Source organism: Asparagus officinalis, chromosome 3 (assembly GCF_001876935.1).
Source record: "Asparagus officinalis chromosome 3, Aspof.V1, whole genome shotgun sequence".
NCBI lineage: Eukaryota > Viridiplantae > Streptophyta > Magnoliopsida > Asparagales > Asparagaceae > Asparagus > Asparagus officinalis.
Window position 1 is genome coordinate 350,076 of NC_033796.1, and position 15,505 is coordinate 365,580.

Below are 15,505 nucleotides of genomic sequence, written 5' to 3' on the forward strand. Positions count from 1 at the left end.
AATCCTACTTATCCTAGCGGAAAGCTCCCAAATCCGATAACTCGGCGATAATATCGGATTATCGGTCGATATTTAAAACCATGGCCTTAGGCCTACCTTTAAGAAGAGCCAAGAGCTTTGTTCCGACTGAGAAGTCGTTTTGCCTTGGTTTTACCCTGAGGAGGTACCAAGGTCTTGACCACTATGGACGATAAGAGCAGAAGGAATCGAACAATATGTTGTGCCTTGGGCTTACCTTTAAGAAGAACCAGGGGCTTTGTTCCGACTGAAAAGTTATTTTGCCTTGATTTTACCCTGAGAAGGTACCAAGGTCTTGACCACTATGGACTATGAGAGCAGAAGGGATCGAACCATATGTTGTGCCTTGGACTTACCTTTAAGAAGAGCCAAGGGCTTTATTCCGACTGAGAAGTCGTTTTACCTTGGTTTTGCCCTGAGGAAGTACCAAGGTCTTGTGACCGACTGAGGAGTCGTTTTGCCTTGGTTTTATCCAGATTAGGTACCAAGGGCTTTTGATACCGACTGAAGAGTCATTGTGCCTTAGGCCTATCCCGAGATGGTGCCAAGGCCTGACTGAGGGGTCATTGCACCATGGGCCTATCCTGAGGTGGCGCCAGGATCTTGTGACCAACTAAGGAGTCGTTTTGTCTTGGTTTTATCCAGATTAGGTGCCAAGGGCTTTTGATACCGACCGAGGAGTCAATTGACCAGACGACCAGGTCTTTTGATGTCTCTCTTTTCATTTGACTTTTTCATTGATTGTTTTGAAATTTATACATGAGAGAGTACAACTCATTCATATTTATTCCATCGGGCAATGCAGAATTCGTGTTTTTTGCCCATGTGTGTTTTTGAAGACAGCTTTTGGCTGGGGACAATGTCACCGAGGCAGAGCTTTCTTGGCTGTTTCTTTTTGGTAGTGGTCAGTCCAGTTTTGATGAGAGCGAGCTGTTACTTCATTGTTCGTCTTTGTTGCAAAACTAAGGAATGGCCAGAATCGGGGGTTGCTCTTTCTCTTGATGGTGAGTTGTTTGGTTCTTTAGATGTTGTTGAATTGTTGGCATATTTGCCATCTCATCAGCCAAGGACCTTTCTGAATTTTGAGTTTTTGCTGAGGTCCTTGTCGGTCGATGGTGGACATGGTGATTTTCAACAAATCTTGTTTGTCCATCGTCGGTTGCTCTGTTAGGCCTGATATTCTGTTGTTTGAGCTTTTGGAAGATGTTGCTCAATGGAGGAGAACCAGGCAACTTTTCTGATGGGGGCTTCTTGTTGGCGAGAAACCCTATGCGCCGACGCTTCATTCCCTGGAATTTGATGGGATCATGACTTCCCCTAGGGGTTTTCAGGGATAGCGACAACTGGACCATCCTATAAATAGAGGAGCCTTCTTACAAGGAGAGTATAAGTCACATGCTTTGACCACTAGGTTTTACTTCGACTCTGGTGGTTTTGAGCATTTGTTGGGGTGCCGGGGCTGTTAATCTTCCTGAGAAGACCAGATGATGAGCCCTTGAGTTTTCCCCGCAATCTCATCCTTGGTGAGGAAGGACTCTCCTTTGGAGGTGGTGATGGTCCGAGGAGTATGCCACAGATTTGATCGCTACTCCTTGTTCGGGGGAGCCATTGCCGATAAGAGCTTGAGCAATATTGGATCTTATCATAACCCCTGAGGGTTCTGTTTGCGATCCAACCCCAGGCCTCTTGGTTGCCCATGCGGTGGGGTTTTTTGTCTGTGGCGACGATTAGAAGTCTGTGCTTCATTTTCAAGCCAGACAAGAACCATAATGATGTGTCTTTTCTTAGGAGGGCTTTCGAGGTTCTACTTAGCAAATACCCCCCAGAAAGTTGCTGGAGCCCTCAAGGGCTACACCTACATTGGCTCATCATAGCCATAGGCTAATCCTCCTTAGCTTGAATGATGCGATTCCAGGCTTTGTTTAGCTTGAATGGTGCAATTCCAGTGCTCTTCAACAATGAACAACATCAGGCCCCAACTTAGAATTGGGCATTTCTTCTCAGAGAAGAAAGTAGGCCCCACGGTGGGCGCCAAACTATTGATGCTCGTGAACAAACAGTTGATAGGGGTTTCCCGTAGTCGGATGCAGTTTCGATCCTGGCGACGGTGGGGAAGAAGGAGAGGATGAATGTTGGGACCGACTCCTCCTCTGACTTTATGCCCAGTTCTAAGCGCGCGGGGTGGATTGATAGCCTGTACATACAAGAATCGTAGGAATATGGGGCTAGTTTCCCCCGTGGTACCTTCGACGGTCAAGTCATTTGGTGAACTTGAGGAGGGTTTTTTGAGAGATCCCTGGGCCATTGAGGTCCTTAGAGGGACTTCCTCTCCAAGAGTTATTAAATTTTCTCTTTATGAAAAAGAATCAAAAGGGGAGTAAAGCTCAGGCGTAAGAAGAAGCAGAGATCAACCTCCTGCCCTTACCCTCCTTACCTCCTTTTATAGTCTGTTGCCTTGAGATTTTTGGCTTTTCTTTTGCACATGAGGACAGTTGCAGGGTGAGCAGATGGGCTACTGAGTCATCTTTCTCCTTCCAGATGTCGGCGGCGATTGGAAAGGAAGTCATTCGAATACAGGAGAGAATCGTCTTCTCAATACCCTGGATTTGTCAGAAGAGACAGGGCATAGGATAGGTCGGCCACTTAGCCGTCCTTATTTCTCCAGATGATGGCTGGTAATTGGGGGAGGGGTCACTCGTGCACAGGAGAGCATCATGGCAATCTCTGGGAAGTGACTTGTAAGCGGCTTGGGCACGAGAGTTGTCAGAATGGAGATCTTGATAGGACTTATCAGTACTGTTGTGTCGATTGACATCTGAAGTGAGCTCGGTCGGATCTTATCTCTTTAGTTGAGGTGGGTTTAATCTGCGAGCCCTTATTATAATTCATCGATCTGATAGTCGAGTGAGTTTTGGGCCGAGTGTATGGTCGAGTCGTCTGCTCGAGGAGTCGTCTTAATTATAAGGAGGCGACTGATCCCGTGCTTCGAGTCGGTCGAGACGACTCTTGACCGAAAGATAGCTCGTCTACTCTCCTGACCGAGAGACTTGACTTTGTCTAGGCTTCTAAATCTAAGTTGGTTTGAACCATAGCTCTCTTGGATCTACGCAAACATTCTCCCAACATCTTTAACTTAGTATGGTGACTTACCATAACAATATTCAGAAGATGATGGTTGCGGGGTGATGAAGAATGATGGAGGACCTGCTCCCTTCTTCGACTTTATGCCTAGTTTTTGAACGAGGATTTGATGTCCACACTGCACACACAAGAAGAACCCGTGAGAGGGCGGAACCGATTCCCCCGTGATTCCTCCGATGGTCAAGTTAGTTGATAAACTTAAGCTTGAGAGGAGTTTAGAACTGTGTGTTCTTATGCTATGTGCATTAGAGATGATCATCTCTAAGGTTTGGATCAGGAGGAAGATTTGAATTGCTCCGAGAGTTTTTTGTTATGTTAGATCAGGTTAGATCAAGTTACCTTAGCTTAGGTCAGGTTTCTTGGTCTCTCCCCTTTTCTGATGGTGAACAACCTCTATATGTAGAGTGGATATCACTAGTAGACTGGTTATTTTGACCATACAGAATAGCGGTCACAAAGTGTGAGCTGGAAGGTGAATCATCCCTCGCTCTACAGGTGTCGGCTGGCGACTGGAGGGGAAGTTATTTCAGCATGGGAGATGATGTCTCCGTGATGTCCGGGAAGTGACTTGTGAGTGTGGCAGAAGTCACGTGGGCATACTGAGTCGTACCTCGCTTTACAGATATCGGCTGGCGACTGGAGAGTGAGTTGCTTCATTATGGGAGATAGTGTCTCCGCATTTCCTAGGAAGTGATTGAATTGACAAGTCATGGAGATCTGTCAGGCCAAAATCTGGATAAGGCTTGTCCAAAGTGGACTGAGGCATCAACATTTGCTTTGGGGGAGAGGCTTGAGGCCGGGGTCGAGCCCTCAATTTAGTCGACAGCAGGGAATGTCTCTTAAGTCGTTTCTGAGAAAAGCCCAGCGAGTGATCAAGTGCCCTAAGTTGGATCGTCTTCGATGATAAGGTCGACCGACACCGCCTTTCGCATCGACCTAGGAGTGTCGGTCTGTTCGACTGGTTGGAATGTCTTCATGTCTTAGTTCATAACCGCCTTTCGAGTCAATATAAAGATGTCGATTCGCCTGGGAGGTCAGGATCTCTCGTGTCGACTTCTATCGCCTTTCATGTCGACACTAGAGTGTCGGCTTGATGAGTCGATGGAACCGAGGTCTCTGTGACTGTGCATTGGGTTTATTCCTAATAAGATACAAAGGGCTTGTTATTCGACTGAGAAGTCGTATGCCTAGAACTCTTGAGAGTCGAGTAGGGCTCTTATTGCTTTATTTTGTGAATACTGTATATTGGGCGAATAAACACCATAACAGGTTTTATGAAACTCAAAGCATTGCCCCCTCCCCCACAACCAAATAATTCATCCATACGATACAATAGGGCGAGGGGTCCTCGTGAATGAAACAGCAACAACATCACCATGAGTTTCCATTAACATCACTTCCAGGCCAAATTAAAACGAAGAATCTTGCAATGGATTGCAGCAACAACTTCCCACTTCCAAACGCATAGCATAAAAAGGATGAAAATTTGTCAGGTTTATAATTCAAATGGATTTCAATTTACAATCTGTCGCCATTTATACCGGAAAATTTACTTTCCGGTTACTATAGCGAGCCTCCAATATATTTTACAAGCAAACATTAATGTGCTTAATAACCCTTTTATGCGGTATATACTAATACAACGGCAAGTTTTTCAGGATTTTGCCTTGAAAGAAAATCTTTAAAAAAAACAAAGATGAGGTAAAAAAGAAAGAAGACATTTATGATCTGTATGGTAAATAGAATGATCCAAGAACCAATGGGTGCTAAAATCACCCTAACCCTAGTCAGGTTTCTGTACAACAGTATAACACCCTGAAATCTTGTATCTCAGTTGGTACTGTATATGATACTGGTATGAAAGAAAAATATACAAGTTTGACATCAGCTGAAAAGTTTCGCCTCATCTTGTCAGTCTATAGTGCACTCAGGAAGGATATAAAAGGATGAAGAAGATCCAGTTGTCATGCAAACAAAACTAGCAGCAGACTATCGGTTCGAATTGTCATGTCTGGTTCGGTTGCTGCAAAAAAGGGGGAAGAAATATTAACATCACTAAAACTTCACTCTTACAAATTATAACAATAGAAAAGCCAATTAGGATAGGCAACGACATTGCAGACCCGGTTTCCACTTTTCTGTCTCAGTTTTAATTGGGGACAAATTTTCAATTTCGACCTATTTAGAACATTTATTGCACAAATCGACCTCTTTTGTACTTATTTTTCAAATTCGACCCAGTTTCAGTCACCTGGCTGAAACTGGGTCGAATTTGAAAAATAAGTATAAAATGGGTCGATTTTTGCAATTAAGTTTGCAAATAGGTTGAAATTGAAAATTTGTCCTTTAATTGGAAAACAAATTAATGTCAGGACTCAAAAGAAACTGGGATCACAATATAATTTCCTGGGGTTATTCAATAAACTTCCTCACAGAAGATTTAACTGACAGAAAAATCTACAGCATTCTCTTTGGCTTCCTACTAAATTAAAATAAACAACCAAATGGGCTACAGTGGTTATATCTCATTACCCATTAGAACAGGCAATAATGCATATAGAATTGCTGCTAATTTTATCCCGTCCTTTATTATATACGCTGTTTGGCAACAGGTAGGTGAATGAGGTGTTTTCATGTGCGCGCGCATGGGAGGGGGGGAGGTAAAATGAGTTAACCCTCTCTTTGGAGGGTTAAAATGAGTTAACCCAGTCTTTTGAGCGGTTTACTAATCCACCTTCTTAGACGGGTTAATAAATAATCCCTTTGCTTACAAAGAAAATAGTAACAATCCTCTCTTATCCCAAAACAATATGGAAGAGCACAATGATTAAAATAAATCTCACTAACTCAATCCTCTCCTTGATCCCTCTTCTTTAAACCTTTGACAAACAAACTCAATCCTCTCTTTGATCCCCTCTTCTTTAAACCTTTGACAAACAGGGCCAATGGAATATAAGCTATCTGAACAGTGAGGAAGCAAAATAGTAACAGCTGACTTGATGAATATATCGAGTAAAACAAAATTACTATACATTTTTTTCTCTTAAGGGTGTGCATAGTGTAAGATTTTGAGCATTCTATGAATTTACTATACATTTTTTTCTCTCAAGGGTGTGCATAGTGTAAGATTTTGAGCATTCTATGAAGAAAGAAGGTCTACTTTGCGATGGCTGCGTCAGTGCGTGCTCATGCGGATGAAGTAAAACTTTGGACTATTTATTATTAGGGGCATTGCTTTCCGTACATACATCTTTTCAAGGAACATTAGCATGAGAGTGTTACTTTTGTTGATCAATTATAAGTGAATTATAAAAGGGTATATTGGTTGTAGTTGTTAACTTTATCAAGCATATCCATTGAACTCATTGCTACTGTTGGAATGAACAGACATGAACGAAATTCACTTGCTGCTTAAAAAAACAGTGCAGTCCTCTTCATTCTAAAGTCTTTTGGTTCTCTTTCTCCTCTTTGTGTTGGTGTAACTCCTGATTCATTAGTTCAACTGCAGTCAGCATTCCACAAGCAAGTTTATTCGCTAGCCTAAATTATCTTTTGGAAGGGTAGATTTCCAGTGCCTTCTGCAATATACGGAGCAAATTCTTTCACAGCTGGACGAGAAAATCCAAGTTCCTCCATTCAAACTAATTCAATATATAATCCTTCCTTTGTCCTGAATAATGTATTATTGTACTCTCCACATTTCGAACGCACAAGTCATAATGGTAATAGCACACAAGTACACATTGTATGAACAAGTGAATGGAAGCTTAGTTAAATTTGTTTTAATGCCATACATGGTATCTAGTACTTTTCATGTTCTTGCTATTATGAACAATATATTTGTGTTCCTTGAATGCCGGTTCTAATTATGAACAATATATTTGTGTTCCTTGAATGCCGGTTCTATAACTGGAAATGATTAGTATTGTTGATATCAACATTTATAAACTTACAAGGAATGAAAGGAAGAAGCAATGGGGAAACAGTGAAAAGAAATCACCTGGGGGTAGGAATGGTCATCAAACATGACAATGCCACAAGATCCAGATGTTGAAGCCCATGCCTGAGCGTTGGCATCATAGACAGGCCTTGGTGGCTCAAAGTTGTTAACTTGATAATCAACTGGAATCTCTGGTAGATTAACTTCAGCACCAGGCTTGAACTTCTTCTCACTGAGCAAATTTAAATCATAAGACGGGTATGGAAAGTTCCCTCCAAGCTCTAGCCTTAAGCACGAGCTTTGATTCAACTCATTCAAGGCTTCCTCCTGGCTTTGCTTATTGACCTCGGTTTGCTTTCCTGTGCTAAAGTATCCAGAAAATCCTTGAAGGGTTGCATCTGTGGAGCATTCAATATCCCTGAGCCACAAAACAGAAACATCAACCAGTTTAGCAAGAAGTACAGAAAAGGAATTTTTACCCTTTTACACAAGAAAATGTCACTTTCTGCAGAAAATACTTGACTATGATTATGGTTTCATGGTGTAACCGGGCAAGTCGTGGTACTGTAACTTGAGTCAGCTGTGTTTTACCAAATAAAATTAGCTTATATAGTATGAGACCTTAAAGGTAAGAACAAAGTTACAGAAGGTAACAGTGTCCTTGGTTTTTTAAATTTATTTTTTGGCTCATGGATTGTGCATCCAAGGTTCTTTGAAACATATATCCATGTTTCAACTCAATTAATAAATGTGTTGAATGAAAACGCTTGCTTAAGATTGAGATATACATGCATATAAATGTGAAAATATAGAGAAATATCCACTTCATACTATGAACCTCAAAATTGGAAACCCCCAAGTTAAGTTGCCACCTAGAATCTGAAAATAATAGTAAAGAAAAGAAAAACTGGTTCACATTATAACGGATGCTTTCTTGCCTTTAATTCAGACAAAAGCAGAAGTAACAAAAACCCAATTTTGTCCCTATATTTTGCACCAAAGTGCCCTTGCCTAAGGGCAAAAAGGACAAACCATCATAAACACAGGAATTCCTCCCTGTGGGCTGCTCTAATTTATATACTAGGGCTGTTGGATATAATAAAATGCAGTACATACCTTTGTATCAGCAAACATGAAACTATTTTAAGTTTTTGATTTGGAAACAAACTTAGGTAAGAAAGATGAGATCATGCTAAGATATATACTGACCTTTGTTGTAGCAAACTAGCATTTTCCTGGAGCAATAGGTGTCGACCATCATTTTCCTGAAGCCATGACATATGTGAGGGTTGTTGCTCTCCAGTCATCCCCAGAGGCAAATTCAGCCCATTCTGGAACTACATAATCAAGACAGGGAAATTCATCCAGAAACTAATGAGTAACGAGTTAATAATCTGGACAATCATATAAGACAGATGTTCATTCTATATAACTGCTTTACCTGCGCAGCACGTTCAAGTGTCATGAGGTGTTGCTTTTCCAAGTTTTCCTGTCAGCAAAGCACACAACCATAAGTTATGTACAAAAATGCAAGCAGGAATAAGAAGGGAAAACGTATGCCATGACCATGTAAGCTAATGCTTCAGAGAACTTTAATATCGGCTAAATACTCATATTGGTATTTTAATTCCACCCCATTTACCAATAAGGTATTTTAATTAGGCAAACCTGCTTTAAGACATTTTAATTGATTCAACTTACCAACAATGTCATTTTTCTCGTTGGCGACCAGTTTTCCGGCGAGAGCTCGTCACGTGCGTGGCACATGATGCCTTAAATTGTTTTTTAGCTGCTGATATGGCACGGATTTTCTGACGTGGTAGTGTTTAAAGACGAGAATTAACCCTCTAAAAATCCTAATTCACCCAAAATAGGACAGATTCGCCTCTTTTATTTTCAGAATTTGAACGCGAGAGAGAGGGAGAAATAGAGAGGGAGAAATCGTGGAGGAGGCAGTTGAAAGAGATAGATTGCAGGGATTCCATGTGATGGTGTTCCTCAGTTGATGCAGAAGGTGATTTTCGGAGGACGACGACTTGGTACGGGTTGAAGACAACTTGGTACGGGTTGATGACGACGACATAATATCTTCTCTTCCACGCTCAATCTCAGCTTGAATGCCCCAATTTGATAAACCCTAGTTTCCAATCTCACCCAATCTCAGCTTGAATCCCCTCTTTTATTCTCCTAACTGTTTTATCCACGTCAGAAAATCTGTGCCACATTAGCGGCTAAAAAACAGTTTAAGTCATCATGTGCCATGCACATGACGAGCTCTCGCCGGAAAACTGGTCGCCGACGAGAAAAATGGCCTTGTTGGTAAGTTGAATCAATTAAAATACCTTAAAGCAGGTTTGCCTAATTAAAATACCTTCTTGGTAAATGGGATGGAATTAAAATGCCAATATGGGTATTTAGCCCTTTAATATAAGAATAATACTTTCCATCCGAGCGATGCTGCTGGTGGCTTTCATCACAATAATGCACTTTCATTTTCATAATTTAATTACTAAACTGACATCTATTGAGACTCTTAAGTTGTTATGCTGATATTATTATCCAATATGTCCTTTTCAAAACGCAACAATCTGAAAAATAAACTGCTTTTAATACCTCAATAACAAACACTTCAAAGAAATTAAAAATATAATTTTTTTGTAACAAAAATTCCAAAATAGAGGTGGTTCACTGGAAGCACTGCAGCTAAGTCCAAAGCGAATGCAGAGCGCAGCAATCCGTTATCCTTCCACTGTTGACAGCAGGAGATTTTCGTTGTTCTGTGAAACCAGCCTCACACGGTTCCCTCCACATTAAGAGATGCGTGGAACCAGCCCATACAAATGACTGCCCAACTTGGAATGGGCAGGCCAGCATAGAGCACTTTGTACCCGGAACAAGCTATGAGGCACAGCGCTCTCACCTCTTTCATGCTCCTCATGGTGACAAGCTCGTGCTAATGAGCTCGGCAAGTAAAGAATCGACCATTATAATTTGGGAATACCTTAATAGCCTGGAATTATATTTTATTACTACAAACTCAATATTTTTGTTTAACCCCTTTAGTATTTACATAATGGCAAGGAAGTCATCAGCATAGTCGGTAAGATCGCTCAGAAGAGTTTTCTAAAATCAAGATTATTCAGTGTCCTCATCATATACACCAGGAAGCTGCAGTACTAACTTCAAACCCAAACGACAAAGAATTAAATCCTCGTTATCCTAAATTAACGAACAGAACTGCAAGTGATACTATTCTCTATAAATTCATGCATGGAAAATCATATAAACAGACCTCCAGTTATATACCCACTAAAATACCCCTTGACAGACAGAAACAAAAAAACAAAAGGGAATGCAAAAGGATATGTACCTTCTGCATGCGGATTCGATCTAAAGATTCACGAAGAGATTCTTCCATTGCCCTGATATGGTCTATACTGTTAATCTTATCAGGGTCAATCCAATAACTGCAACAACAACAACAACAATCATGATGTTAAATATGATATCAAAACACAAATAAACTAATTGAAATGCATATATGAAGCCACAAAAACAACTTTCTACGCTTACAAAAAATCAAGGATGAAACAAGGAATCAACCTTGTGAAAGGTGGGGGAATGAAGTGGAAAAAAAATTGAGGATAGAAACAATTATAATAAAATTATTGGTTTTTCCATAGAAACCACATTAAAAATAGGGTAATTCTACATGACCCACCTTTGAATTTCAATTTATATATAAACCACCTTTAAAGTGGGTTTGTCTTGCAATCAACCACCTCTCATTCAAATTTTTAATAAAAAACCAAAAACAACTTTTAAAAAATTCACGTTCACGGCACATGACTTGTATTCTAGCTAGACCTAAACATTAACAAAATGTGGCATGTGCTCTTTAATATGAGTTCTAAGGGTATTTATGAGATGATTATAACATAAAGCCACTTTAAAGGTGGTTTGTGTATAAGTTGAAATTCAAAGGTGGTTCCCGTAGAATTACTCTAGTTTAAAGGTCGTTTCTAGGAAAACCCCCTAAAGTATATGCAATGCAAAACATAAAATACATAATAGGGTATGTAATTAAGGTAATCATTGTAAATTACTCACATTTAAATAAAATATGCTATATCTTATTGTAGAGATTTTAAAGTTTAGTTAGGATTATAAATTACTCACATTTAAATAAAACATATTATATATTATTTTGTTACTTTTTTGACAAACATTATCTTCCTCATTTCTTATTATCAATTATGTTAAAGTTATACTTCATTTAAAGCTAAGCAGAATTTTAATCTCCTATCACTCTCATTTTCTCCTGTTTCGCTTTATTCTCCTGGTGATTTGAAATTCAATTTTAAGATCTCTTATTGAGAAACATCATACTCCCTTTAAAAGCACAAGTTTAAAAAAATCTTTTAGTAGACAAAAATATCCTTGGAATTCAAATACTAATCCATTAAGTAAGAGTAAGTTGATAAATTGATGAATTCTTATTTGGATATACATAGTATGAAAATAAGGATATAATTTAAATTGAAATGTAAACCTGAATGAAAGAGCAGCTTAGGTAAATTAGACGATTTATTAAATGCTAAATTTACCCCCTCGCTTTTATATGTGATCAATGATCAAACTGCAAATAATTATTCGCGTGCTACATGATTAATAATGTCAAACTGAAAATAATTATTCACATGCTATATGATTAATAATTACACACAACGTGACGATCTCTCACCGACTAAAATTCAAGTAGTTCATGGTACTCTTAGGTTAATTAGACGATTTATTAAATGCCAAATTTACCCCCTCGCTCTTATATGTGATCAATGATCAAACTGTAAATAATTATTCACGTGCTACATGACTAATAATGTCAATCTGCAAATAATTATTCACATGCTATATGATTAATAATTACACACAAAGTGGTGATCTCTCACCGACTAAAATTAAAGTAGTTCAAAATACTGCATAGTTAGTTTTAAAATTTAATTATACTATTATTATTTAGAACTCTATTTATAATTGTTATCATGTCACATGCAACATCATATACCAATATATATGCGCCAAAAAATTACAATAATTTCTATAGCACTTTTATCTCATTCTACAGGCATGTGCCTTTGTTATTAGATTAGATTAGATTATTTTAAAGTAATTAATTATATTGTATATCTGATCTTTTTTAGATCAAGAAATTATAATAATTTTCATAATACTTTTATCTCCTTCAACAAGTATGCGCCTTTGTTATTTTCTTCTTATTAGAATAGATTAGATTGTTTAAGAATTATGAATTATAAAATTACAACTTTCACGGTACTTTCATCTATTTTCTTCTTATTAGCTTAGATTAGATTATTTTAAAGAAATTAATTACATTGTATGTTTGATTTCTTTTCAGATCACAAAGTTTAATTATACTATTATTATTTAAATAGATATTGTTTGTATAAAAGTCAAAGAGAATCTCACACGTATTTTTAATCTCAATGCTAATTATAATACTTATATATGGGTTTTTGTTAAAATAAATTTTATGTATAGGGTTAGCTTATATGATCCTACTTTAATCGGATTAGATAATTTAACATTTGTTTTTTACACCCAAACTTTTTCACAAAACCAAGAGATTTTCAAAATTAACCTTGGGGGTTGCATGCATTAAAAAAAATTATGTTAAAGGGCACATACAGTCTATTTTATAGTTTAAGATTATCAACATATTTTATCTCTTATGCATATCAATTATGAGTAATAATATAATTTAATTATCCAAGTATATCCTAATATATTTTTGGACTCTTATCTTGTCTTTTGCTCTTTATCATGTACAAACCTAGCGATTCTTATTCAATTCCTTCTTTTTTTGTCTCTTGACATTGTCTTTTGTTCTTCATTATGTACAAACTCATTTCATAGATTAGGGTTATAGTTTTTGAGGGGGGAGCAGAAAACAAATAGGTTGATTTTGGTGTTGAACTTCATTATTTGAAGAGATTAATTTTAAAAAATTCAACTCCAACATGATATCACAATTGATGTAGATGATGAAGACGCCACTTGAGAATTGCCCAATAAAAAAATAAAGGTGGAGAAAGTATGATCTCGGCTCAATTAAAATATGAAATAAAAAGAATAAGTGATAATAGTTTTTAAACATTTTATACTATAACTTAATTTTTGAGTAAAATTAGGAATTTTAGGAGTTTTCATGCAAAATTTTTAGTATTTCTGTATGCTTATGTGATTGTTTTTATCACATAAAATTATACTATAGTTACCATCAATCTTTAGTTTTGTTTTTTTATTTATTTTAAGTCTATCAAATAATGTAGGTTGGGATCTCATATATATCATGTTTATCGTACTTTTTTTTAATGTTTGCTTTTGAGATTGTTTATTATAAAATATGAGCTTATAATGTTGAAAAGTGCAGTGTAATTCTATTTTCAATGCAATAATAAATGTTATTTTTTTACTGCTAGAACTATAGTTCATAATGATATTGTTATTCATCCTTGACTCCATACTATAGCTTGGAAATATTGGCCTTTTTGTTTTGATGATGTTTTAACAAACAATTTGTAACTAATATTGTTTGCCTAGTGTTTATGTTTTTATATTTATTATAGGCAAACAATGTGTCGGATGTTGGATGGAATTGCGTCATAACGATCATATCCAATGGAGGTTGGCGGAATATCGGTATGAAGCAATACAATTCAAGTCAAGATCCAAGTTCAAGCTTCATCCGCAAGTGTACCAAGAAAAGCTCATTGAAGATCAAGTTGCTTGGGTAAATAGTTTAGGTTTTATATTATGTGTGTTAATACTTCAAGCTTAATTATACACACGTATTTATTGAATTTTATCAAAATATAGGTGTTTTTATGAAAATATTGTGTTATTGGTTTATGGACTTAACAATCATTATATACATCTTTTATTAAGTCTATAAAATCATTTTATAAGGTTTCAAAACTTTTGTTGAAGTCAAAAATAAAAAACTCAAGTGTTCATACAAACATGTATTTGAGTGTTTCTGCAAAATGATGAGATTTTACAAATGAGAAGTGCAAATTGAAAAAAAATTGTAACATGTTTATTATTATGCTTATAAACATGTTTATTATCATGCACTTTAAAAGTTAATTTTTGGACATGCACAGTCCATGTGCATGTTCATAAGTCGACTTATCAGGTTGGATAAGTCGACTTATGAACTACTCTAGAAAGTGCATTTAGCCTCTGTCAAATCGACTTATATATCATAGCAAGTCTACTTATGTCATTTCGCAAGTCGACTTATGGCCTGTTTTTCAGCTTGTTTTTCTTCTGCAAGTCGACTCATGTGTACTGTAAAGTCGACTTATACCAAGTCGACTTATAAATCTGACCGCTGTACAGTAACGATTATTTCCAAAGTTTATGTATTTTAATGATTTTTATGGGTTTTTGGGGTTTCTTAGGCTGATTTCTTCCACCCTATATATATCCCATTATCATAACTATTTTCGATAACCAAGAGAATGTTTTAAACAAATTTAAGAGGGTTTCTAAAAGAGTTTAAGTTTTGTTTCAAGTTTGTTTTGTGAAGAAATTTTCACAAGAGGAAGTGGAGATCAATTCTTGGTGTTTGAGCTTCAATTCATCTCTCCTACTCTTGTCATTGGAGAAGTTTTCTAAACTCCTATCTAGCTATTTATATGTTTGGTTTTCATTTCCATAAGCTAGAATTTATTTGAGTTTAGTTTTGATTTTATTCTTATTGTTACACATACCCACTTGAGCTTTTAGTATTTTCATACATAGTATATTTAGGGTTGTGAGTTTGTAACATTGAGTTGAGCTTAATTGAGTTCTCATATTGTTTAGAGAACAATCATTTGTTAGAGAGCTTAATTGTGAGTATACACTTTGTAATACACTTGTACACCGAGAGAAGTGTATGGTGAGAGACGAGGTCGTCCCAAGAGGAGTGGCGTCGGTAGTAAAGCCTAGGAAGAGGATGTAAATCCAAACACTTGAGGGAGACACGGGCTAAAGACCAACACTTAGAGGGTATAGAGTGTGATTACAAGATTGTTGATTGTAAAGTTTTCGATGAGCTAGAAAACCGAATGTGAGGTGTAAACGTTTTTGGGTGAGCGTTGAAAACCCAGTGTGATAGTGGATTTCTCCCCGGGAGTAGGGAGCAGAGACGTAGATCATTTGCTTGTGTTTGTGTTTGTTTATTTGCGCATATAACTCTTGTTTGTTTTTGTTTATTTCACCCTTGTTTATATTGCTTATCCTTGTATATATCTTGTAGTATATCATATTTGCTAGGATATTTATTAATTAGTTTTAATTGGTATTAAATCGAATTAGATTAGCATAACACTCTATTCA

General features: G+C 37.2%; 1 protein-coding gene across 1 annotated transcript in view; it reads right to left on the minus strand.

The window, feature by feature from the left end:
• The window catches only part of LOC109832547 (agamous-like MADS-box protein AGL30), an 18,942-nt gene continuing 8,329 nt past the window's right edge, over positions 4,893-15,505 (minus strand). Inside the window, exons 8-12 of the mRNA XM_020399888.1 lie at positions 10,470-10,566; positions 8,541-8,588; positions 8,309-8,436; positions 7,160-7,517; positions 4,893-5,182 (exon numbers count right to left, since the gene is read on the minus strand). Of these exons, the coding sequence (XP_020255477.1) occupies positions 5,165-5,182; positions 7,160-7,517; positions 8,309-8,436; positions 8,541-8,588; positions 10,470-10,566 (649 nt within the window). The 3' untranslated portion in view covers positions 4,893-5,164. The remainder of the gene's footprint in view (positions 5,183-7,159; positions 7,518-8,308; positions 8,437-8,540; positions 8,589-10,469; positions 10,567-15,505) is intronic.